This window comes from Anomalospiza imberbis, chromosome Z (assembly GCF_031753505.1).
Source record: "Anomalospiza imberbis isolate Cuckoo-Finch-1a 21T00152 chromosome Z, ASM3175350v1, whole genome shotgun sequence".
In the NCBI taxonomy this organism is placed as follows: Eukaryota; Metazoa; Chordata; class Aves; order Passeriformes; family Viduidae; genus Anomalospiza; species Anomalospiza imberbis.
In genome coordinates, this window is record NC_089721.1 from 15491979 (window position 1) to 15518668 (window position 26690).

The 26690-nt window shown below is 37.1% G+C and overlaps 1 protein-coding gene across 2 annotated transcripts in view; it reads left to right on the forward strand.

The window, feature by feature from the left end:
- ITGA1 (integrin subunit alpha 1) overlaps positions 1–26690 on the forward strand; it is a 71325-nt gene that overhangs the window by 37255 nt on the left and 7380 nt on the right. For both annotated transcript variants that reach the window (XM_068177275.1, XM_068177274.1), the window contains 19 exons: positions 1832–1980; positions 3656–3806; positions 5385–5550; positions 9041–9114; positions 10063–10207; positions 11323–11465; positions 13074–13217; positions 14744–14998; positions 15429–15559; positions 17495–17658; positions 17848–17984; positions 18924–19034; positions 19590–19675; positions 19861–19996; positions 20966–21046; positions 22779–22855; positions 23535–23624; positions 24721–24823; positions 26568–26681. In XM_068177275.1, the coding sequence (XP_068033376.1) occupies positions 1832–1980; positions 3656–3806; positions 5385–5550; positions 9041–9114; positions 10063–10207; positions 11323–11465; positions 13074–13217; positions 14744–14998; positions 15429–15559; positions 17495–17658; positions 17848–17984; positions 18924–19034; positions 19590–19675; positions 19861–19996; positions 20966–21046; positions 22779–22855; positions 23535–23624; positions 24721–24823; positions 26568–26681 (2457 nt within the window). The remainder of the gene's footprint in view (positions 1–1831; positions 1981–3655; positions 3807–5384; positions 5551–9040; positions 9115–10062; positions 10208–11322; positions 11466–13073; positions 13218–14743; positions 14999–15428; positions 15560–17494; positions 17659–17847; positions 17985–18923; positions 19035–19589; positions 19676–19860; positions 19997–20965; positions 21047–22778; positions 22856–23534; positions 23625–24720; positions 24824–26567; positions 26682–26690) is intronic.

A 26690-nucleotide genomic window follows, 5' to 3' on the forward strand; every position in this document is an offset into this window, starting at 1 on the left:
TCTCTAGAATCATGAAAGACTGGCAGATGCTTTTCACACTGGCAGCAGTCAGTAGATGATTTCATTATTGGTACCTCAAAAGCTGCACAGAAGGAGCCATGAATCCACACCAAACAGCTTTCCAGCATACTATAGTCTCTGGCTACAATTGGTGCACGGCACTGGAATTTTTAAGCCGTTACTCCTCCAGAAAATCAATCATTGTAAATCTCTTGTGCATCACCAGTTCACAGCAGTCTTTTTAAAAGACTAAAAGCATCCTATTCAGAAAATGTGGTATGTCACTTTAGATGCATGCAACAAAATAGTTGCCTTGGAGGGAACAGGTTAAAAATTTCATCTTCAGGTTGTAATTTATTCAGTGCCACATGAGTGTTCTGAGTGATGAGACACTGGTTGGTTCTGTAAACACTGAACAGGGTTAATAGCCTGCTACTCACAGGAACATTGCAGCCTCTGCATTCTCTCTGCTGCAGATAGAAGAGGGCATACCTCCAAGAGACAAATATCTGAAAGGCAGCAACTTGTTATAAGTTTGAGCCTTCATTAGTTCTTACAGATATGACTGTGTTTTCAAAAAATACGGAAATTCAGTGGGATAGATTTTGCTAATATAATTGCCAATATAATTATAGTTCCATAATAATTTAAAACTACCATTCCATAATGATCATGTTATTGATGTTTACTGTGAAATATTTATCCAATTCTAACCCTTCTGCTACAAGCAAACAAATGCTTAGCAGAATCTGAGAGGCTATGAAAATACCTAAAAAAAAATCCTGTAAAGCAATTGTAAAGTACACACTAAGCCACTTCTAAAGTAATATGATGTCAAAAACATCCCAGAGGTCTTATTGATCTTCAATAACTTAATGCTAGAGTGCTTTTAATAATAGATGAGTGAGATATAAATGCCACGCAATACTGCATTATCCTAAATAACACCTATAAATTGCCATGTGTAACGTAAAATTGAAATATGCTAATGGAACATTGTGTGGCTTCTTCTCAGTAAAAGCTGTCAGGAACCTGCCAAAATATTAAAACTGACAGAGATGAATGGGAGAAATAAATTAATATTTAAGAATATTGCTCATCTTTTTATTCCACTCTTGGTTTTGCAGCAAGGTTCCTCAAGCATTTTGTGCTTATTGCACATCCCATGTGTTGATCTTCCAGACAAAGACTTGTTCTGCTAAGGTCATCTATGGGCTTTACATTACCCTCCCCCATCCCAAAGCTACCATTTCCTTCATGTTTTACCCTCTGGTACTTGTCAGGTGATACTTCAACTTACCTCCTGCTGGGAGAGCATGCATGTAATGGGTGTCCCTGCTGTCTTCATCAAGATAAGAATAACTAGGTCTTCCTGTTTCTAGGCTCAATTTAGGGTAAATAAAGTATGGGGTGTAGTAATATTATATTTGAGTGGAATGGAGAGAGTTTTGAATGAGCCATGACATTGTGTGCCATGAGGAAAACATTTCTGAGGAATTGTGACTGATGGCTGGGTCATTGGTCTGCTTGGCCTAGAAGAGAGCAGAGCTCCCATCCAGATTGCCTCAAGCCAGGAAGAGCAAGGGCTTGAGACAGCTTTTGACCTTATTCCAGGTTCTAATAAAAGCAATTTAGAAACTTCAAAATGTTTAATGAGACTGTCATCTACCTAGCCTTGCTCAAACTCATATAGGTGTTTCATCCTGAGGGAAATGCAAAGAGTTCAATTCTTCCCCTGGCTGTAATTACAAACAGACATTTACCCTACTGTAAGAGGCAGGGATGTTTTCTTTAAGGGCCGTTGATTTCAAACGTGAACTCTGTGTTTCAGGTTGGAATTGTTCAGTATGGACAGACTGTAGTCCATGAATTTTACCTGAATACATATTCAACAACAGAAGATGTGATGGCTGCAGCCTCAAGAATACGCCAGCGGGGCGGCACACAAACCATGACAGCCTTGGGAATAGACACGGCCAGGTACGCACACAAGATGCTGTCCTGCGTGTGGGAGAAACAAACAGAGCAGGGTGGTGATTCTGATTTTATGTGTTAAAAACATGGCATGGCTAACGTCTGACTTCATTTTAGCTAAGCAAGCATGATTTATCAGGTGGATAAGCAGACTCTATCCAGCACCTACAGCAACTGAGTATGAAAGGCAGTTGTCACGTGAGTGGAGGAATTAGGAAAATATAATAGATATGGAGCAAGACTGTAGGCCTAAGCAAGGAGCTGAAAATATCTGATGTCCACATAGAGCAGGTAGCAACTGTGTATGAAGAAAATCAAGTGTTTCAGAGGAAAAACAAAAAAATAGAGTTTTAATTTTAATTTGTTTTCATTCTGAAGTTGAACATTATGATGTTTGGGCCCACACTTTTCAGAAGGCTTAAAAATTTTATATCCTAAGTCTTTGAAGTTTCTCAATTATTGGGAGATTAAAGACCTGCTGTAGCAATAGCAATATTTAGAAATGCTTCTTTTATATGAAAAATGAAATCTGACTTTCATAGAACAGACAGTAAATGTGAAATCTCTCCGAAAATTTCAAACTGTACAGCGTTGTTCTGGTATCTGTTTTCTTTTCTGGTTTTGTTTCTTCCATCACAGAAGTGTGCTTTTATTCTGCAAAAGATTGCATTCACTCTTTACAAACAACCATTTAATGAAATAAGCAGATCAACAATTTGATTATCTGACCAACGTTTTGTTGATGTGGTGTACAATTGAATTCTTATATATTAAGGTTTTCCTGAGATACAAGTAGAAGCTTGAGGAGTCCAAACAAGTTCATGAAAGCAGAGCCAGTTGAGAGTTGCCAAATATTCAGAAACCACATCTAGTTCAGAAAGCCCCTGTGTACCACAAACTACAGCAGGCTTGTATATACAGAAACTGCCATCAAAAGCTTCCTCTGTTCTCAGAGTCATCCCCCTTTGGCCATTTTCAGTGGTAAATTTCAGCTTTCACTCATGTGGCCAGTCCTAGAATTCTGTGGTATTTTTCTGAAAAGAGGAAGCCTTGTTTCCTTCCTTCTCCTTCAGAGCCTTAATCCAGCCTTGCCTTGCTAGGTCCAGAGTCTGGTCAAACAGCTGCCCAAAACCTCAGAGCCTGTTTGTCCATCTGCAACTGTAGAATTGAAGTAGTTGCCCCAATATCCCTCCCTTTACCTGCAACTTATTTCTGCCACGTCCCCAACACCCAGTGTTAATTAACATAGGTGTGCTGGTAGCTGAATAAACAGTTTGACCACTTGAAATGCTGCTGTAGGGTGGAAGTAGGTGAGGGTTTTCTACATAGTTTTTGGAAATGTAGGGTGTAGGCTGTGTCTTTTTTTAAGATGCCAAAAGTTGTTTTAAAGTGCCAGAAGTTTATTTGTAGAGGGGAAGAATTTTTCACTATCCAGATTTGTATTTTCTGCTATTGCTGTCAAGTGAGTGAATGATGAATGAATGCTTGTGAAACTTTGGCCATGAACTGTCACGTAAGTTCCAATTGCAGTTGTTTGTATTTGTTCATGGTTAACATTAATCTCCATTTCCTGCTTCCTAGTTAATATAAAATCTTGTAGTTTATGGTTGGCTATGCAAATATGATGCATGTGCTAAATGCTGACATTGCCTTTCTCCAAAACGCTTTATGGTCCCTTTAGGGAAGAAGCTTTTACTGAGGCTCACGGTGCACGAAGAGGAGTGCAAAAAGTAATGGTTATTGTGACTGATGGGGAATCACATGACAACTATAGATTACAAGAAGTGATTGATGATTGTGAAGATGAAAACATTCAGAGATTTGCTATTGCTGTAAGTGAAATTTAATGGGAAAATTCAGAATGTTAAAAGCATGTTTCATCTTCTAAATGTAATTTCAGTTTTAGAAGTTCATTTCACAGAATCTTTATGGAAATATGATTATTTCAGAGTGGAAAAAGCTGAAAAAAAACATTAAAAATTTGCTTTCTGATTTTATAGCATATAAGAAAAGCAATTTGTCTGTCCTCTGTGATGATAAGTGTGTGTCTGTGTGAGAAAAAAGGAGGAAGAGTTTGAGGGACAGTTTTAAATCAAATAATTTTTGTTAAAAGCAACGCTGAGCAAAGGGAATAATACAATTCTAAGCAACTTCTATGGAAACACTACCTGTTTTTTAAAAAAAGCAAATGTAAGCCATCAAAAAATACTTGTTCTTTATGTCTGTGTTGTATGCTTGCACTCTAAAGCTGTCATTTTCATGCTAAGCAAACAGTAGCTGAATGAGAATAGAGGTTAACCCATATCAAGAAATATGAAAGCACTAGTTATGGATTTGATGTTAACACTCCACTATATTTGTGTATTTTATACACAAATCTTCTATTTTCTGCTGTTAATTTTGAAGGGACATTGGTTGTTGCCTCTCCATTGCTATCTTTCTTTGGTTTGCTGTCTTATTTTTTTGTAAAATAAAGTGGTACGAAACCATAAAACTTAAAGAAAGAAGTTGTACTTAATTTAAAGAAAGGTATAAAACAAAAGTTGAGTCCACCAGCACACAGATTTTTGGTGGTTTTCTTCATAAAATTAGAGTTAACTAAAGAAAAAGTTGTCCTTGACACTGCAACAATTTCAGCAATAAAATCCCTGTTTAGAACTAAATATGAATTGGTCCAGTGGGCTAAAATGCTACAGCATAGCAATTTGGTTTTTGTCTCCCCCTCAAATCAAATTTAGTCTATAGAGCCCTTTTTTTATATGAAAAATGTCTGTTTGTCTGGGAATTAAGTGAAATGAGGTGTTTTTTTCTGAGGTATCCTGAATACAGCAGTGTTGTTAAAACTGCAAACCAAATCTAAAGTCTTGTATTATGTTGAAGTTTTTAACACTGAATGAAGTGTTGTTCTTATATGTATTTGTAGGGCAAATCTTCACAGAATAAAGAACTATTCTATGACTAATCCACTTGTCATTAATTGCCTGTATAGCAGGTTATGATAAGAACTGGTGGTTAAGCAGAAGCCAGTGTAACTGGACTCTGGGTTGGGAAGTGTTTTGTTGGTTTTTCCCAAAATTATGGCCTACTTCAACAAATCAGAGAATGAATTATTACAGTTTTGTGAAGAAGGGGTGAAAAGTACAGTTGAGGATAGCAATACTGCTGCTTTGTTTCCTGTCAAATGGTATTTTCAAAAAAACAACTGCGCCATCACACAGTTCTGTTCTCCTTGAGAAAGAATGGCTTCAAATCAATTTGAGTGAGGTTTTAACAAAACAAATTAAGGTCAGATATGATTTTCCACCATTCTCTGACAACTTGCCTCAATGATATCTTTTTAAACAGGTTATAAAATGTATGCTTGACTTTTTTTTTGTTTTGTTTCTTTGTTTTTTTTTAATTCTCTTTAGATTCTTGGCAGCTACAGCAGGGGAAATTTAAGTACTGAGAAATTTGTAGAGGAAATAAAATCAATTGCCAGTAAGCCTACTGAAAAGCATTTTTTCAATGTCTCAGATGAATTAGCTCTTTTAACCATTGTTGAAGCACTTGGAGAGAGAATATTTGCCCTGGAAGGTATGACATTATTTTAAATTTTCCTTTATGCCTGCATTGCAACTGAAACAAATAGAAGAACACCTGTTTTTACCTTCCTTTGAAATGCATTGTGCTGTGTAAAATTTATTATGTAATTATTTCTTCCATGCTGGTTATAAAAATATTTTATAATAGACATCAAAATAGTCTATACAGATTTGACTATGTGCAGAGGATTTAGAGCCTGTGGAGACAATAGCCTAAAAGGGTAAGTAACCAGAATTGGTTTAATGTGGTAAATAGGAAGTTGTCCTCTTTTAGGTAAAAAATATTGCCAGATCATGCCCGAGTTACCCCGTGATCATCTGGTTTTCTGCCTAAATGTTTAGGGTCTCTTTTTGGTTAATTATTAATTACAGCATATTACTTTGCTATATAAGTTATCATGAACTTGCTGTATAGAATTAACAAGATATGATTTTCATTTGGGAAGGTTCGCAGTATTCAGATTGTAGCACAGAAAAGTCATTCTCTCATAACGTCTGCTTACATTCTCCATCCAAATGAGACAACACTGCCCAAACCACTGTTTGTTTCAAGTACTACTGGTAACAGGAGACAGAGTTTATTAGTTATAAATTATACTGGCCAATTCTGAAGGGATTCATGTAGTACAAAGAACACATCCATCTATTTGGACTATTTTTTTCAACATGACAACTTTCCAAGTAGCTAGAATAGTGTAGTTTATAGCTGGAACAAGAGAAAATATTTACTTGAATGTACAAAATTGAGAAAGTATTTTCAATTTTTTTACATTGGAGTTGTATTTCTCAGACATACATAGATTTTTTTTAGTGTATTATTTAGTTTGGTCAAATGTTAATGTTTTCAGCTATTACTAAATATATTCAGCAATAAAAACTTTATTAAAAATAATTTATATGTTCTTTTTTACCTTCTGGACAATTTGGTTTCCTCAGCTTTGCAACAAATTAATTTAAGGAGAATCTGATATCTCTAAAGCTCAAAGTTTAGCCTATTTAGGGCCATTGACTGCTTCAAAGTTAATTGAATAGGATGGTCTTTTCTTAAGTCACTGTAAACTAGGAAGAATACATTTTCAGTTGGAATATAGTTGTTCAAACAGAAATTGAAAACTTGGTCTTCAATTTGTCCTTTATACTTTAAAAAAAGGGAGAAAAATATTTGTGTTTCATTGTCAGAATAAAATGCTAGTTGCATCTATTAGCTATAATGAATATAAAATAAGAAGTTAATTAGTGTTACAACAGGTGAAGGATGTAAGACCTAACATGAATGAGTTTTTGAAAATCCAATTAATTTCATTACTGCCTAAAGGCGTCTTGGTTTGCAGATTTTCTGTAGGAACTCAGAGATGCGCTAAGATTTCTACATAAGACTCCTGCAATATGAGATGTGAAATGTCTCCTCCTCGACCTAAGTCCCAGAAATCATGTAATCTGTCTGCAAGAGAATCAGAATAGAAATGAAAATAGGATTTTAGCTTTTTCTCAAAGCATAGCAAGGTCAAGCTGCTGCAGTGGGTTGGAGCTAGATAATACTGACTAAATCAATTTATGCTGATTCTTAATGCATAGTTTCCTGTCCTATCCCAAAACCTTTCAGTTGTATTCTGGATTCACAACTGTGTCCATGCATGCACTTTTCTGGTGGTGGAAGCAAGCAGATAAATTCTGTACCCTGCAGCTTTTGACAAGCTAGTTTATTGGATGTGTTCTAATTGGAGATTAATCAGCTCTGTACATAGTAGCTTCTGTGCATCACAAGAACTTTGGTTGTTGAAATTTGATATCTGAATCTGTTTAAATTCTCAATCTAAATTGCTTATTGCTAGTGTAGTAGTACATTTGATTCTTTTTCTTGGATTTCTTAATTTTATTTTGGTTCTTTAAAAAATTCAAAGAAAAATTGGGAGAGATTTGAAAAATCAAATCCAACAAAAACTCCTGCTTGACAGCCAGTGAATTTTTACACATAATCTTTTTCATATGCCTCTGTGTCTCATGGCATGGACATTGTTTTTAACAGCAATTTTATGTTTTATCCAGCCCGTAGGTAGGCACAAATGTTTTTTCACAAAATATCCATTGTAAGATGCTTGGCAGTTTAAAACTGAATGGAAAGTTAGGCTAAGGGCCATTATCTAAGTAGTATTTTGAGCTGCACACACCAACAGTACCAGCTTTGTCCTCTGCCTCAAGCTCTGAGAATTCTGTCTTTCTCAGCTCATTAAGGAGCATCCTTTACTGCATGAAAATACTGTTTATCAGCAGATGTGCAGCTTAGGAGTTTTATGCCTAAAAATTACTTATTCAGACTTAGCAAAGCAGCTACATCTTGTGAAACATGATAGTATTTGTTTGTATGTCAAACACTTATGTATTTGAGATCATGTCTCCTTCCTACGACTGGCTGTAAATAGCACCAATTGGGAAAGCCATCATGTCCCCAGGAGCAGCCGCTGGGGTTTAGTTGCTGAGTATGAAAAGTTCAGTATTATTTAATAGTCCAGATGCCTGAAATTCATGCAACCATGGCTTGCTATGGCTTAGTTTCATTCACACAGTTAAAGGTTTGCTGCAGCTGGTAGCAAACTGTGAACTCTTCCTGGACCAGTATCAGAGCAGATTTCATAGCTTGCCTCTGCTGCCTGCTGGAATATCTTGCTCTCAAGGAAGAATCAACATGCAGAATATAGTTCCCTTACTTGGCCACTTAGAGTGGCAAAATAGTCCTTGACTATTAAGGGCTACTTATCTTTCTTCTAAGTAGAGGAAAAGCCAGAACTTTTTCTTCCCCAATGATATTTCAAGTTTACCTGGAAGAAAAACAGCCCATCAAAGTTTAATAACTAGCATAACTTGACAAGATGCTGAAGCTAGTACAAAATCACCTGATAACTTTTTTATACAAAGTCATTTAAGATAATCAGATCTTCGTGAAATTGTCGGGGCAGGATTATCATTCCCAAGCACTTCTCTGAGGCTTATGAAGCTTGAACAGCAGAGATTTTCCTATGTTGTTTTTGCAAAGGTTCATACAAACATCAAGTGTTTTTCATTTAAAGTTCCTCCAGCTGCCTACAAAACTTTAGTTGCTTGAATACAAGGCCAGGGTTACATGGCTGGTGTTTTATTGTTCACTTAGCTCAAGTGGAAAATGGCTTAACCATATTAATCAAACATTCCAAACATACTTACCATCAGCCTGAGTTCAAATCTGGTCAGTTTTAGCCCAGAAACTTTGTTGGACAAGTTCTGAGACATGATCTTAAAATGGAAATTCCCGTACTTAATAGTAGCATTCAACACGAGTCTTTATTTCTGTGTTTGTTATAAAACTCTATGGTAAACTACAGTCACTGAATAGATTAGTTAATTATGCTATCCTTTACAATCATATGGTCATTTTCATAACACTCTTCAGTTACTTTTTCAGATTGGAACAAATTTATTTTTCAAACTTATTTTTTTCTGTTTAATAGCAACAACAGACCAGCAGGCCTCCTCTTTTGAAATGGAAATGTCTCAAGCTGGTTTCAGTGCTCATTATTCTCAGGTAAACAAACTGTTTGAAAATAGAAGTTATTTTACAAAGTAGATTTTTGTGGGTGGTTCTATGAATTTAGAATAAGTGTTTCGGATTTCTTTGTATAGTACTGTTTGCTGTTGGAAGTTTTGGAGTGTCCTGTAATCCAGTTACCTTTTTTGTAAAATGTATGTAAAGAACACTTATGCACAACAAAAGCTTGAGCGAGTACCTATATACTTCACATGAACTGTGAACTTAGTGTTCCCGTAGCACTTTCCATCAGGAAAATAGCCTAAAAATATATAAAGATTGAGTAAAAACTTTTTACTAGAGCCCTTAGTGACAGAACAAGGGGCAATGTTTTAACTTGAAAGACAGTTCAGAGCAGGGCCACAAAGATGACCAGAGGGTTGATGCACCTATCCTGTGAAGATAGGCTGAGAGAGATGGGGTTACTTAGCTTGAAGTAGAGAAGGCTCCAGGGACACCTTAGAGCAGCCTTCTAGTATTTAGAAGGTGCTTATAAAAAGGAGGGAGAATGTCTTTTTACATGGGTAGCTAGCAACAGGACAAGAGGGAACAGTTTTAAACTAAAGGAGCAGAGGTTTAGATTAGATGTTAGGAAGAAATTCTTTACATTGAGCAAAGTAAGGCACTGGAACAGATTGTGCAGAGAAGCTATGGATGCCCCACCCCTGGAGGTGTTCAAAGACAGGTTGAGTGGGGCTCTGAACAAACTGGTCTAGTTAGTGCCATGCCTGCCATGGCAGTGGGGGTTGGAACTGGACATTTCTACCCAAGCCTTTCTATGACTGTAGGAGCTGTGCCATAATAGGAAAAGCCAGGCTAACTATGTAAATACGCAGGAAGCATTACCCAAATGTGAGCATCCTGAACCATGAATGTCTAAAGATGATTCACATAGAGAAAAGATGATTCACGTAGAGAACAGGCTTTTTGTTTACTCTCCTTAAGGACTGGATCATGCTTGGAGCAGTTGGAGCATATGACTGGAATGGCACAGTACTCATGGTGAAAGACACTGGTATTTCAATGCCAACTAATGACACCTTTCGTGACAGGCGTTCAGAAAGAAATGAGCCTCTTGCAGCCTACCTAGGTAAGAGAAATAGCCCACTTGCAACACTTTTCAACAAATGCTACATCTCTCAGAGTTCATTCAAAAGGAATATGTTACAGAATATTTTATATGCCAGAAGCCTGGGAGCAAGTCTACTCTCTGATTTTCATGTCCTTTTAAAAAAATAAATAACAACTCCTACAACTAGAAAACAAGCCCAAACATACACCTAAGTATATGTAGACTTTCCCAACAGAGATGTTTAATCCGTTCAAAGATTTCACAGATTGCTCTAGTATTGTTATCAAGTTGTCCTATGCCTTGATAGTTAAAAAGTCTCATACTATTAAGTACAAATATTTGCTTAAATTTAGGCTGTTTTCTGTCACTCAATGGACAAAATCAGCAAGACCAACATCTTTTTTTTTGTAATAATGTTTTCCATATTGTCAGGTTATTTTTCTACCAAAAAGCTTCAGTGGCGATACTCTCTCCTCTAGGTCTTGCTTTCTATACCTCATGGTTCTGTTTGCTCTGTTATCTCATTTAAGTCATACTTCCATTGACAAAGAATCAATGCTAGAATATTTTAAGGTTTTTCCCTAAGTATACTTTCTTCATTGCCAAATGCCTTTAGCTGTTGCCTTTTATCACAACTCCAATATGGTAATGTCATTTTCAAATTAAGATTGTAAACTCCCATAATACTTGCAACTGTTTCACAGTTTTAATTTCACTGTAAATTTTTCAAGTCTTCCTTCACCAAAGTTGTTAAACTGTTGTTAATATTAAACAGAACAGAGGTAGGTTCAAAATGCCCCCAGAATCACTTTTTGAAGACTCCGTGAATTTGACAGCAGGCCAGTGACAGCTGTTCTTTGAAAGCAGCTTTTCAACCAGCTATTCATGAGTTATTTCTTACACTGTGTGAGAATGGCATAGGGAACATGGCTCACCAGCCTGGGAATAGGTTTAATAACACAGGGGTGCTCCTCACACTGCGGCTGTAAAGGCCTTTTAATTAACTGCTACTGCTATCTGCCATGAATAGGGCTAAACAGTTGTGGAATAAACCTTACAAAGGCTCTGAATCACAGCAAGTATTTCTGATGCATTCTGTGTGTATTGCATCTTGATTTCTTTCTGCTCCCTAGGATATACTGTGAATTCAGCAGTGACACCTGGAGGTGTTCTGTACATAGCAGGACAACCACGATACAATCACACTGGCCAAGTTATCATTTATAAGATGGAAGGAAAAGAGGTGCAAGTGATTCAGAGATTAAATGGAGAGCAAGTAAGTATGTGTTCACAGTTAGCATACACAATAAATATAGCAGAAGAAATATAAGTATTTCAAATGAGAACACATTAGAAGAGCACATGAAACTGGGAGTTGTAAGCAAGATCAGAAGGAAAAGTTAGGCAGATCCTCTGGTATAATTAGCAATGCAAATTGGACTGTACAGTAGGTACTTGGGAATTTTATCTTTGAGAATTAAATCTTCACCAGTGTCCAAGTGGTTGTTGCCATCTCTGTATGCACTATTTTTTCTGTCTGCTGAATGGAAGACCATGTCACTGGCAGGAAAGAGTTTTGACAAGCAGGGTTCTGTGCAAGGGTATCTTCTGGGATAGACTGAAGTATTGAATAGTTGCTTGTTACACTGGGTAGCAGCTCACTGAGAGCTATTGCTGTAGGAGGAAAATCCCCACGCATAATTAAGGATGGTATTATTAAGATAATATTATGCTTATGAGAATTGAAAGACTTGCCTATGCTCATCTCCCCAGGCTGCAGTATCAGCTTCTTTCAGGAGCATTCAGGTTACCTAATTTTCATCTATAGCTGATGTCTGCAACTTAGCTAATCAATCAGTCAATCAATCACCCAGTCAAACAAACTTTTTAGAGTCAATGAACTAAAGTAGGTATTAGGGTGCTGGGCCTATTCAGCCTTGAAAAGAGACAACTGAGAGGGCACCTCATCCCTGTCTCAGTGTCTGCAGGGAGGGGCCAGAGCAGGGACCAGGCTCAGTGGTGCCGAGCAACAGGACAAGAGGCAATGGGCAGGAACTGATGCACAGGAAGTTCCACCTGAACGCGAGGAAGAAATGCTTTACTTCATGGGTGACCGCTGGAATAGACTGTCCAGAGATTTTGAGTCTGCCTTACTGGAGATACTCAAGAACCATCTGGACACAGTCCTGTGTCATGTGCTCTGAGATGACCCTACCTTAGTAGGGAGGTTGGACCAGATAACCCACTGTGGTCCTTTCCAGCCTGACCCATTCTGCCATTCTGTGATTTTTAAGGTTTGAAACATCTGGACTACTTGAAGCATCTCTTTGAGAGAAGATGTATCTTGGTAGAAGAGGCTGCTTCTTCTGTTAAGTGTAAAGGAAGTGCAGGGTATCTTGCTTATCTGTGAAGTGAATATAATCAGATAAATCCTATAGCTTGTACCTGAACTATGAATCTATCTATCTCTTCATGTAGATTTTGTTCCTCTCAAAATAATAACATGAGAATTTTGGTGAATGTCTGCACTGAGCTGTCTCAGAGCTTTTGTCCAAGCTTTTTTACTTGTTTTTTGAAGAGAAACTAGCTTCCCCAAGCTACTCTTATTCCAGTGCTGTCTTAAGAGGTCATACTCCCCATAACAGGTAGAAAGCACCCTTTTATCCTTTCAAACTCAGAGGAGTTAATAAAAAATATCAGACAAATGCTAAAACTGAAAAAACTTCAAAAACAATCAGACCAAAAAAATCTAGCTAGTAAAAAAAATTTATGCCTAGTGGTTAATATTTGTTATTGTTGCAAGCAAGAAGTAGGTCTCTGAAAAGGAAATGCAGCATTATGTTGCTGACTCTGTCTCTGATGTATACTTTGTGTTTTCCTACAGATTGGATCATACTTTGGGGGTGTTATTACCACAGTGGACATTGATAGGGACTCATTTACAGACCTTCTTCTTGTTGGAGCTCCTATGTATATGGGAACTGAGAAAGAGGAGCAAGGGAAAGTATATGTTTACAGTCTGAACAAGGTAAGGTGATGATTTTTATTGAACAGGAATAGAGTATGCTCTTTATTGTCCTCTTATCCTTATTTTAAAGAAATACAGTAATTTGAACTGGGGAAGTAATTTGAAAATAGGGGAAAATTATTTTGGCAAATGAGATTTTAATGCAACTTAATTTTAAACTTCATTCTCAAACTCTTGTTTGAAAATGGAGTATATTATGTAGATAAGTACTATATCCTATAAGCTGAAGTTTGGCACAAATACAAATTCATAGGATTACTTTTCTATCACTTTTTTTTTGCTTTCATGGATTAGGGAACGACAAGGCTCATCCATCCTAAAAGTGTGATCTCCAGTATCCTTATGATTTGCTTAGCAACCAAGAGCTAAACCACATACATCCAACAGCTTTTAAATGTCTGACTAGATTGAGGAATATACTACACACATTTCCTCTCCTCTCCTCTCCTCTCCTCTCCTCTCCTCTCCTCTCCTCTCCTCTCCTCTCCTCTCCTCTCCTCTCCTCTCCTCTCCTCTCCTCTCCTCTCCTCTCCTCTCCTCTCCTCTCCTCTCCTCTCCTCTCCTCTCCTCTCCTCTCCTCTCCTCTCCTCTCCTCTCCTCTCCTCTCCTCTCCTCTCCTCTCCTCTCCTCTCCTCTCCTTATCCTCTACCATCATCCTCAACCATCATATACTGTTAAAACAATTGTCAAAATATGTCTTAGCAATGATGATTTCCTAAAATCGGATTTCAAGAAAAGGACCTGGAGAGACTGGATATTTTTGACAAGGAATTCTTACAGTCTCTACATGCATATTGCCAACAACAAATTGCTGGTGAATAGGATTGGTGAGAAAACAAGAATTCTATGTCCTCCTTTAGTGTGGGGTTTGAAATTTGTTTTTCCTGTACTTATTGTTATCCAGCTCCAAATAAAGGAAATGCAGTAACTGCTTGCTACTGCTTATTTCTGACATGGAATTCATGGGAAAGATTGGTTACGTGCCCTAGTGTCTGTGTGTTTTTGGTCCACGATACACACTGGATCAGAATATATATGTTAGACCACAGTGTATGTGTCTACTGAGAGCAAAATTCAGTCTGTGTAAAAAAATGCTATCTTTTGTTCTGGAATAACAGTATTGCCATCTGTGTTTCATTAGAAACTTGGCTAACTTCTCAGATTAAGAGAATGCCTTTAGAAAAACTCTTTGCACTCCCTAAAGAATGAAGCGGTTTACTTACAAGAGCATTCAAATATTGTTATGATACTGTGCTTTCATGTGAACCTCTAGTTTTGAGAAATATGTAGAAGCATCTAGAGGCAGAAAGAGAGGGAGCAAGAATGTTATTGCCACATGCTGCTCAGAAAGAACACTTGAATTATAGTTGTAGAATCACAGTTTCTACAGTGCACATAATCACTAGGAATAGTTTGTAATTGTTCTGTTTAATTCATCCATTCATCTTCTGGACAGGAGCTCTTAAAAGTCTGCATTGCTGAAATGTTGGCAGAAATTCACAAACTCTAAATCTGTTCTTCCACAGACAAAGTTTGAGTATCAGATGAGTCTTGAACCCGTAAAGCAAACGTGCTGCTCACCATTAAAACAGGATACTTGCAAAGTTCTTAAGAATGAACCTTGCGGAGCACGATTTGGTACTGCCATTGCTGCAGTGAAGGACCTCAACCTGGATGGATACAATGACATTGTGATAGGCTCTCCCTTGGAAGATGACCATCGGGGAGCTGTTTATATTTATCATGGCCGTGGCAAAGCAATCAGTAAAAAATATTCACAGGTATGATGTAAAACTCTGCAGGTTGCCAGCTGCTCTAATGTATATGATGTTTATAATCCTGTCTTCCCAACATAGAATGAGGCTGTGACTTGACCAGTTGTAACAGCTTCTTTTGTAAATTGCTCCATACTGATAACTCATACATAACTCATACTGATTTAACGAATCTGAGTCTTAATATTGTTAAAGAATATACTCTCATACTTTTATTAGAAACCTTCTGACATGCTCTGAACAGCCAGAAAAGCAGATATTTTGCAATCTGAAAATTTATAGTGTGCTCATCACCATGGTAACTGTTATGGGGTATTGTAATGAAAATTTAATGTAGTTAAAGAGCCTAAACCCCATCTCACTGCTGTCAAATGCATCTTGACTGTTACAAAACCCTTCGAAGTGCACTGTATTAACCTCTTTATGCATTTCCCAGCGTATTGCATCAGGTGGAGATGGGGAAAAAGTGAAATTTTTTGGCCAGTCTGTGCACGGAGAAATGGATTTAAACAATGACGGGCTGATTGATGTTACCATCGGAGGCCTTGGTGGGGCTGCCCTCTTCTGGTACGGAGAATCACAGCAACTGTCAGGAAAGAAAAAAACTTTTGCTTGGATACCAGTATGACTTGCATGCATGATTATTTGGACTTCGTAAGGTTACTGATTTCATCTCATGTTTTGACATTGACTTCAAATATTCATCTTTTCACATCTCTCTAGATGAATGAGCATTAAACTTAATGTACACCGTTATAAATACAGGGATGTTATAGAAATCTTGCTAGCCTAGAAGGAAGAACTTGTCCTCCTAGACCACCTTCAAAATAGAAACTGATTCCACTAGTGGCACGAAGTAAAATAGGAAAAAAACTGAATTTCTCTCTTTTTCACAGTATATTTCATGTTATTTTATTAGTAATATCAAGAACAGGTTCAAATGTAAAGGTGTCACTAAGAAAATCAATATTATTTCTTTGTAGGAAAACTGCAATTCGAGTCCCTACAGAAAATCTGTAAAATTAAACTAATTCTGCTTCAGCTTAACAGTCAATTCCTTCTGCTTAATAGTCAATTCATTTTCTTTATATGCGTATGATTCCGATCTAGTAGTGAGGAATATAATTTTTAAGGGAAAAGACAAATAAACAATATGATATTAAATCCCTCATTTCTAAACCACAACTAAAACTGTTTCTGTTTCTGGTAAGGAAATTGCTAACCCAGCTCCTTGCTTTCTCTGTCCTACTGTTTCACCTAATAGGTAAGTGATCAAATTTGTCAAGGTTTCCTATCATCTCAAGTTCCCAGGTTCTTCTGAACTTCACCTAGTAGTTTCTTTCTAACTGTTCCATATGTAAACACAGTGTGATGTCCTTCACTGCATTGTTGAGACCACAATTCTGAAGAAAGTTACTTTGCCAGCTAAATTTTTTGGTGGTTTAGTACACTGATATGCTGCATCTCCCGGCCAAAAGGGAACTGAATAGGACCTAGGGATGAGACAGGAATGCATTGCAGGAGCTAAGAACATTTTAAGTGAAACAAACTGGGGACAAATATTAGCCTATCTATCTACCTACAGCCTAAGAGGTGGTTTGCTATCCTCCAAGTTATATATAATATTATGTTCATCTGTGATACTCTCAAGGATAGGTCTAGGCCTTCAGTCTCTCTTAAAAGTGATCTGGCTCTCTAGAGCTGCTTAAATGCTTTTGGAAATATTGCACCTGCTATCTTTTCTGAAACAAAGACAACACTGCAGAGAAATCCTGTGACTGTTTTCTCCATAATTCCTCTTTTACTGGTACTAGGTATAGGATATATAGTTAATTACTCTTCTAGACCATCATGTTGTTCTTGTCTCCAATTCTTCAGGCACTTTCCCTTCTGAGTGATAGTTGAGCTTTAAAAATATGCTCTAGTGCTTTATAGGTTTTGGCTGCTGAGGATATTTCTTTGCCTCTTCCTTTTGTTGCTCACTTTTTGGTTTTCTGTATGATGAGTTCTGTCTGTGATGGCAGTTAAAAGGTATGCAGTAATCTGCCTAGATGGAGAAAGGCAAATGCAGACTGAAAATGGGCCAGAGGAGTGCCTTGCAACTGACAATTGTTTTTATAGCATCACACAGCCAAGACAGAAAGCATGAAATAATAGATGGCCTCTTAATTGGCATAACATGGCCAACGCTGTGTCAGCTACTGTACTGCAGCATGGTGCCATCAACATGGTGCCATCAACATATGCCACAGGAATCTCACTTCAGTTGTGGATTTTATGCTTTTGTTATTTTCCAAAGAACATTAAGGAATTTTTTCTTTTTAGCTATAAACTTTTTGACAGTTGGACTCAAATGATCTTAAAGTCTTTTCCAACCTAAATGATTACTATGTGATTCTATGTCTGTATATGAATGTTGAATGCTGCATATTTTGTGTTAATTTTTAAGTTTAAAAAAGTTGCTGCTCTTATTTCCAAGCACTTTCTTTGTGTTTTTTTAAGGTCTCGTGATGTGGCTGAAGTAAATGTTTCCATGCAATTTATACCTAAAAGCATCAATATTCAACAACAAAATTGTCAGATAAATATAAGAAAAACGATATGCATAGATGCCACAATTTGTTTTAAGACCAGACTAAAGTCAAAAGAAGATATATTTGAATCCAGTAAGTAGATAAGCACTAAGCCATGGAAGCTTTAATCTATAAAATTCCTATGCTTGCATGCATTTCTAATTAAAAAATTGAATTCAAGTCTTCTAAATTCACTGTTCAAAGCACATCTAAGATATTTTGGGAAAAAATAATGTGTAGAGGCAAAGTGCTTCATAATATTGATCTCAACCTCCTTTGCAGGTCTGCAGTATTGGATTACCCTTGATGCACAAAGGCAGATATCTCGAAGCTTGTTCACAGAAAGCCATGAGAGGAAAATGCAAAAAAATATAACTATCAAAGGGTCAGAATGTACGAAACATAACTTCTACATGTTGGCAAGTAAATCATTTAAAGTATTTTTCTCATGTTGACACGAGTGTAACCCAAGTATGTATTCCATTAATTGCAAACTGGACAACAAAATCTCTGTTCAGAATTAATCTTAAGAAGTGTACATAAAATTTGTTTAAAACTTAGAGTTATTTATTTATACATGTATTAACAATTTACTTTTATATGCACTCTTTTTAGCTAGGTCTCTGTGTCTGTTTTAAGAAAGAGCATACCTCACTTGGTGGACCCAAGCAGCTGTCATGGTTAGCAGTTCAGGTCCACTCAAAACTCAGCAGGAGCATGTGAGAGGATTTCAGTTTGCATTTTGGTGCAATTCCTCCTAATAAAATACAGTAAATAAACTTCTAGGTTTGGAATAGAGAGTATTTATTTGCTGCAAAACAGAAGCATAATTAGCAGCTGTGAGTATGAATTTGCCCAGATTGTAGCTAATGTGTGGAGTGAATGGAGTTGCATACTGAAAGCACATTTAAAATGTTTAGTGACTTCACAGCTGTGTCTTAATGCAAAACTAATGGTAAATGGTACCCAGAATTTTCTTCACCAAACAGCAGGCCTAGGTTTGACTTCACAAAAGGTGATGCTGCTGATACATATCTTCCTGATCCTTTGAGCACAACTAGAAGAGAAAAGGCTGTGAGACAAAAGTTGATATATTCTTTAATGAGAGTCTGTGCGATCCGCTCAGGCTATTTGAAATTTTGTGATAAGGTACACTAAAACCTTAGTAAATATTTATAAGTAATGCCTGGCACATTGAATGTTTCATCATTAACTGCAAGCATTCAGATGCTTCTGTAGAAGAATGGCAGCAGTGTGACAAGAAAATTTTTTACCTGGGCACTTTTTGGGTCTTTTTAACCTCCTTAGATACTAAAGTGTCTTTTCATAACGGCAGTTTTGTTTTCCTTATGTTCTAGGATAAGCCTGATTTTCAGGACTCGGTAAAGGTTTTGCTGGAATTCAATTTTTCTGATCCAGAAAGTGGACCTGTCCTTGATAGCAACTTGCCAAATTCAATAGCAGAATATGTAAGTCAGAAAGATTCTGTATCAATAACCAATGTATTTAAGGTAAAAAATCATAGCCCACACAAGAGCTGAAACTATTGCCCACAAATTCACTAGAGAGGAGGGGTCATTGAGCCTGTCCAGGAGATGTTTCCTTCAAACGAATATTCAGGAATGAAAAGTTTGATTCAATGTGCTTGTGAACCGTTCTGGGGTTTCAAAGCTGTCCATAGCTGACTGAAGACAGAAGAGAGTTACCAACAATTTTATTTTGTCAGGTTTTAGGTAGGTGGAGCAGAATGTTATCCATTTACTTTGGTGTTGTTTGCCATCATTCTTACTTCTATTAATGCCTCTTTTCAGAATCCAGGGGTATCATTTAGAAGGGAGTGATGAGAAAGCTTATATTTCACCCATGCATTTCACAAGATTTTGGCATGTTTAACTGGTTAATATTAGGGAAGACTTCTTTGATCATTAAACAGAAGGTCTTACATAAAATTAGATAATGCATTAAAATGCAAGTATTTGATAATAGATGTAATAAAATTAAGAATAAGCATATTATTTTTGCAGATTCCTTTCACAAAAGATTGTGGAGCCAAAAATAGATGCATTTCAGATCTTGTTCTGATTGTAAAAGCAAGCATAGCTGGAGACAGGTAACTGCACTGGGTTTAATGTATTGCTTGATACCTGTACAAAGTTTCTATGTGAATTATATATTCTGCCAGGGTTTCCTTTCTAATTGAGAAACAAGATAGTCGGGAGACTGAAAGAAATTTCTCTTTATGTTAAAAACAGATTCAATAGTTAAGATGTCCAACATTCTTACTTTATTTTACAGCTCTTCTCCATTCATTGTAAAGTCACGCAATGATAAGTTCACCATCCAGCTCTCTGTGAAGAACAAAAAAGATAGTGCCTATAATACCAGAGTTTTGGTTCAGTATTCTCCAAATATTATTTTCGCTGGCATTGAGGTAGGAATCTTTTTTTACATTATCACAATTATCATAACATATAATGCTAGAGAGATATGAGGAAGCCTTTTTATTAAACTTTAATTTGTCTGCTTCGGCATCATTTCAGCTGTTTGAAAGAGATTTCCCAGGGCTGCTTTTCTTGCTTATGCCTCCAAAGGAGTGTATTTATTTTGACATGAGTGGACTCTTGCCAAGCCCTGTTCATAAAATAGATGTAAATTTCATAATGGCACTTAGAAAAAGTGCCTGCCCCTTAGACAAACATCAGATGTACATCTGTAGAGCCAGAAATGCCTTGTTCTTTATCAGTAGAACTCCTGAGCCTCTAAAATTCTCCTCTTGCACATGTGTTGAAAAAGCACTGTCATGGTAGGACAGGATATATCAGTACTTGTGTCTACCCTACCTCAGACAGCATTTCCAAAAGTGGCTGTTTTCCTTCCTGCCTCAGCAGATATGGTACAAATACACCTCAGTTCAGATGGGAAGCATTTAGGGCCGTTTCCTTTCTGTCAGCAGTCCTGATGCTATGCATTAGAAGTCAGGGATCCATAGCACTGTTGGTGATCCTATGGCAATAATTGATGGAGTATGAATGTGACTTTTATTGTTACATTAAGAACACATTTACAAAATTTAAAAACTGTGTAATTACAGATATGTTGATTGCTAGACCCCATGACTAATCTGCATGGTGTCCAGTAGGCATATAATTGTGACTGTTCAAAACACTGTCTTTGGAAAGGCATAATGGCAAGTAATTGGTAAAATGTCCATAGGTAAAAATTTACTTGCAGAATTTGTGGCTTCATATTTTTGTTCTAGTTCAGCTAAGGCTTTGACTCTCACAATATATTGACAGTGAAAAGTGGCAGTGGTATAGCTGTTCAACAAGTCTGTGATGCTCAGTCAAAATTTTAAAGGAGTTTACACAATGCCATGCTTTCACTGTCTTTTTCCCTTCAGGATATACAGAAAGATAGCTGTGAATCTAATCACAACATCACCTGTAAAGTGGGATATCCATTTCTAAAACCTGCGGAAGAGGTAAAAAGTCCCCTGCATGCAAATTCTCCTTGCCCCATGTTATTCTACATGCAGGACAGTCCATATCAGCTCTGAAGTTCTTTTCTCTTGTGTTCATCGCAAAACTTCTTCATGCATGTTTCCCAAGCTATCCTTGATGTCAACTGCACACAGCCAGATGGGAAAACATCAGATTTTCAGTACCTGGGCAGTCAGATGTGGTGTGTGAGGATGTAATACATGCATATTGCCATCCTTGACACTGCCAGAACGCAAGTGACATGCAAGTGGCTCACCTGGCCACAAGTTTCTGTCTGGAGGTTTTCCACAGCCTGGAACCTATAAGTTTAGCTACTTTGTATATAAAATGTAGTTCCTTGATTGAAGACAAAATAAGATGTTATGTGGAAGTGCTAACCCAGATCTGCCAAAATCAGACATCAAGACTTCACCTCTGCTCAGTGGGGAATGAGAGGCCTTTCCAGCAAGTAGTCCACTTAAAATCAAACTCCATCTTGGGCAGTTCCAGTGGCATCTACATCTCTTGTTGGAATGGAGAGGGAGCTTTAGTTAAACTAAGGCTTCGAAAAGCCATACTTAGATCTTGCTCTTTAATTGGGAAATATCAAGTTGCATGCACATAAGACAATCTTTCCTGGAAGTTTCTTGTTTGCCCCTCTGTCATGCTCCGGGAGGATCATGAGAGATGTCTTCTTACTCTGCCTCCCACACAAATGTTCCAGCTTGTGTCTTGGACTTGTAGGGATAAAGTCAGCTCTTAACTTCTTGAAGCCAAGTAAGTGTATTGTCCAATGTCTTTGCCCACAGTGTTCCATCCCCAGCTTTACTGGATTTTTCACAGTTTCCTTTCATGCTTTGCTTGTTAGTTTGTCTGTAGCTGTAAAGCCCTAAATTTAGAAATTTCACACTTTGCTTTGCTTTCAGAAATCAATTAATCTCTGATTCACAGATATATATCCCTAGTATACTCCTTTCTAAAGCTGTTTTTTGTTTTAATTATGAATATCTAGGACAACTTTCTGTGGACAACTTTGTGATAAAGATTTGTACACATAAAAGTAAAGATAAAAATCTGAGCTGAAAATTCTATACAGAAACAAATAAGAAAATTTTGCTTTGTATAAAATTACCCCTAAGTGTCAGCATATGAGGAAGAGCATTTGGTACAGTGTTCCTCATTTTTTTGTAATTACAAATTATGATAGATTTGCCCTGATTATAATAACAATGAGATTTTTTTGATACCTAGTGGTCTCTACTTTATTTACATTGTAAACATTTATTTTGGTATTCTAGGGGTACTACTATATATTAAAAGATAATCCAGCAGCCTTCTACAGGCAGCTCATCCCCACTGCAATAGTCAGGCTTTGAAGCTTTTTTTCCTTCTCATTGGAAGAAAAAAAGATGTTTTGATAAATTGCTTGTATGACCAATTGCTTTTGATTAAGAAGTATCTAGCCATATGTTTCTAATACACTACATATATTTTTTTTTCTTGAGGTTTGTGAAAATTTGAGGCTTCTGTTTAATAAGTGATAACTATTGGATTTCCTTCTTGGTTGAGGCAAATTCCAAATAGTGGATGCATTCAGATTCATGGAAAACTGGTAAAATATGAATAAGGATTCCCTAGATAAAAGCAAAAGTTTGTACATTTTTTATTATATCAATCCCTGTTAGGGTGGGCTTTTTTTTCCTTTCGAAATGTGTAATGTATTTTTCTACACAGATTTCCTTCAAAATATCGTTTCAATTCAACGCATCCTATCTGCTGGAAAATGCTACTATTCATGTATATGCCACAAGGTTAGTTGCAGTCTCTGCCTTCTGATTTTACTTTTTTTGAAAGATCCACAGTTTTGTATTTCATAGTAAAACACAAGTAGCTTCTGAACTCACAAACAGTTAAATTTTCTGTAGAGCTGGCACCCTTACAGATTAATTCAGTCCAGCAGTGGATTAAGTGGACTAAATAAATAGTAGATACTCTCTACAGCCTTAGAGTTACAAGTGAGTCATAATTTCCGGTTATTTCACCTTCAGCAAAGGTTTATTGTCCTTGAGAATTACTGCGTACTTTAGCATGAATCACAGTTAACAAAAATCTTGGCCTTCAAAGAGTAAGAGCATTGCAGAAGTTGTCCCTGATAGGGTAAAGGAATGCACTTGCCCTCAGTGTTTGCTGTCCGTGCAAAATCCAGAGATGGTATGGCTTTTAATTGATCTGTTTTCATTCAGTCACCTGCCATCTGTAATTTTAACAAAGATGCATCTATGAGCTGGGGCTGGTGCAGGACTTAAATCATTAGTTCTTGGAATAGGAATTTTTAATTTATTTTTAGAAGACAGTACTTGATTGGAAATTATTAGTATACTTTCATACCCAGAGCTGTAGGTATTTCATTTTCTAAGATCTCTTTCCAACCAGTGGTTGTGTTGTGTCTGCAGCAGTCTGATCTGTGTGATGTATGTTGTTTTGTTTCAGTGACAGTGAAGAACCACCTGAGACTCTGAGTGACAACAGAGGACATGTTACAATTCCAGTAAAATATGAAGTAGGATTAATATTTGTAAGGTATTGACACTTCCCTGTACTTTACTTTCTTGCACAGTAAATTGCAGGTGTTCAAAGAATATAGTGTTGTTTTGGTTTTGAAATGTGCTCATTATCTACATGCAACAGCTTCAAAGCTCATAAAGCAGAAGCACAGGCTTCAGTGAAAAGAGACGTCATGAAATAATGGAGCAGTTACTGGCCCTAAGTTGGTGAAATTCCATTTTCTCTATTTAAACTTGGTCTGCAGTATGCAAGTACAACAGCATCCTTTGCTTGGTTCCTGTACTTTGCTATATTTGTTCAAAGGCATTTCAGGAATGAAGGAAGCATAAGAAAGCATAACATAAGAAAGCAAATAGTTCCAGCTTCCTGATGGCCATGGATTTGTATTGCTATAATATTGCATGGTGTGGTGTTTGATTTCCATCTTCAAAAATTAGCCTTAATTTTAGGTTCTTATGTGTTTGTTTTTTTAAGTTCAGACTTATACTTTAATGCAGGTCTTGTAGGACATTTTATTTTCAGAAACAGCCAGAATTCAGTTAAATTCCATCCCTGAAAAGCATTCTGTATATTATTGGTAAACAACATTTTGTGGTGTGCAAGTATAAATAATTAAGCCAAATTTATTTTGCATGTATTTCATGGTTCACATCCAGACTTTGTTTGTCCTGTAGGGAATAAGGCTGAATTTAGAATATGCTGGCTTTGTTCTGGTTTTGCTTGATTCTGACTTTTACAGGATCCTGCCTGTTTCACATGTCAATGCCCAGGATAAGGGACTGCAGAATAAGGACAGCAAAATCAGACCCTAATGTATTAATTTTGGGAATAGTATTTATTTTCTTTTTAGTAATTATATCTGAACAAACCATTGAGCAAAGTTTAAAATTCTCAGCATCCAAGATTCCAACACATTCTAAATGTACGTGGTAAAAAGTGGGGCCTATTCAGGGAGCAGAGCAGTTGAACTTCAGTGGATGCAGCAATACACTTTTAATTGCAAGACCAGTCCTGAAAATAATGCAATAATAAAAATACCTATATTATTAACTCCTAGGAGTTTTTATGAAGTTTGTCTGCTTACCTTTTTGCTTGTTTTTTTAACCCACAGTGTTTTCAAAGAGCACCATGTTATAATTGCAGCAAATGAAACTGTCCCTACTGCGATCAACACAACAGAGCAGATCGGGGATGAAGTTACTCTACATTATAGGGTAAGAAATAATTTTAAATGTTTTTTTTTAATAGGTACCGTCTTATCTTTTTTTTCCGTTTGGTTTGAATTACTTAAATAGCGGGTAGACAATGCGTTACACACTCTACATGCATATTTTGTGCTTAAAATCTTTTTTTTTCCTCCCTTCCTCTGGAATACAGTGAGTTAGAAGGTCTCAGATGGTCTGTCTCCTCCAGAGTAGCTCTGGTGGGTTTTAGACCTTCTATCTTCACCTGGGAAATTCAAGCATGCCTGGGTAAATGAGAACTTGGACTACCCATGCTTCAGGTTAGAACAGCCATTTCCAAAATCCTGTCAGGTTTATAATGGGTAAATGCCATGCTTCAAGAATGTGGTCATCCTGGTTGAATGGATACTGCAAAGTAAAATCACATGGGAAGGATATTTAATGGACTTTGTTCTTTTGAGGTCCCTGCTGGACTACTACATCCAGCTCTAGATTTCCCAAAATAGGGACATGGACCTTCTGAAGTGGGTCCAGAGGAAGGCCTTAAACATAATCACAGGGCTGGAACACCACTCCTGTGAGGACAGTCTGGAATAGTCAGGGCTTTTCAACTTGTAGAAGAGAAGGCTCTGTGGAGACCTCACTGGGGCCTTCCAGTACCTAATGGGATTCTTCAAGAGAGCAGGAGAAGCAGGAGAAGGAGTTTTGACAAGGGCATGTAATTATAGGGCAAGGGTGAATGGCTTTTAACTGAAAGGGAGGTAGGTTTAGATTGGATATTAGGTGGTGAGGCACTGGAGAAGTTGTGGATGCCCCGTCCCTAGAATTGCTCAAGGCCAGATTTGAGCAACATCTTCAAGTGGAAGGAAGGTGTCCCTTTCCATGGCAGGGGCTTGGAATTTTAGATCATCTTTAAGGTCTCTTTCAACCTAAACCAGTCCACAATGCTATGATTCTGTGACAAAAAGCCCAACCTAAAGTTGCAGCAAAACTGAATTTTGTTATCTTGAGTGGATCCTATTTCCCAGTGTCAAAACTGAAACTGATCAAGGGTCCCATATAAAAGCATGAAAGTCTCTAAATCAACTTTCATCTGTAAAAAATAGGATATGCTAAAATTCCTGCTCTTACTGGATAGCAATGACAAAGGGGTTTTTTTTTCCTATTCTTTTAGGCCACTACAGTGTTTATCTCAGCTACCTTTTATTTTTGTCTACTATGGATGTCTGAGGCATTATTCATCTAATTTGCCAATCTATGTTTTCTGAGTCAAAACCTGCTGGACTGAAGAGCATACCATTTATGACCTTGTAAAGTAAAACATATCTTTGCAAGCAGCTAATCACAAATATGTAGTCAGGAGGAAAAAAATTTAAAAGGTTCTTGAGCATTTATTAAGTTTGTCCACTTCGGAGATGATATCACCAATTCCCCTGCCAGCAATTCCACTGGTGGTTACCCAATCCTCAACCACAGCAGGTCTTTCCAGAAAGAGCTGCTGCTTACAGATATGTCCTGTTGTCTTCTCAGAGAAAACAGGAGAGAGGAACAGGTGAGCACAAGAGCAATTACCTAAACACACCTGAGGAGGAACCAGCAGGAGCCACCACTGATACAGTGGCTACACTGCGCTATAAAGCACTTTCTGCATAACTAACTGTGGAAATGTAAAAATTAACAGAAGAAAATAAAAACACAGGAAAGCAAAAAACTCACAATCAAATTCCAACAAAATGAAGAAAGTACTAGTCAAAACATTTCTCTTTTTTTATAGATTGAAAAAGGTGAACACTTTCCAATGCCAAACCTCACACTGCAGATCTTATTTCCCAATGTAACAGCTGCCAAAAATACTCTTCTTTACCTTACTACATTGTCACATTCCCAGGTAAGATAG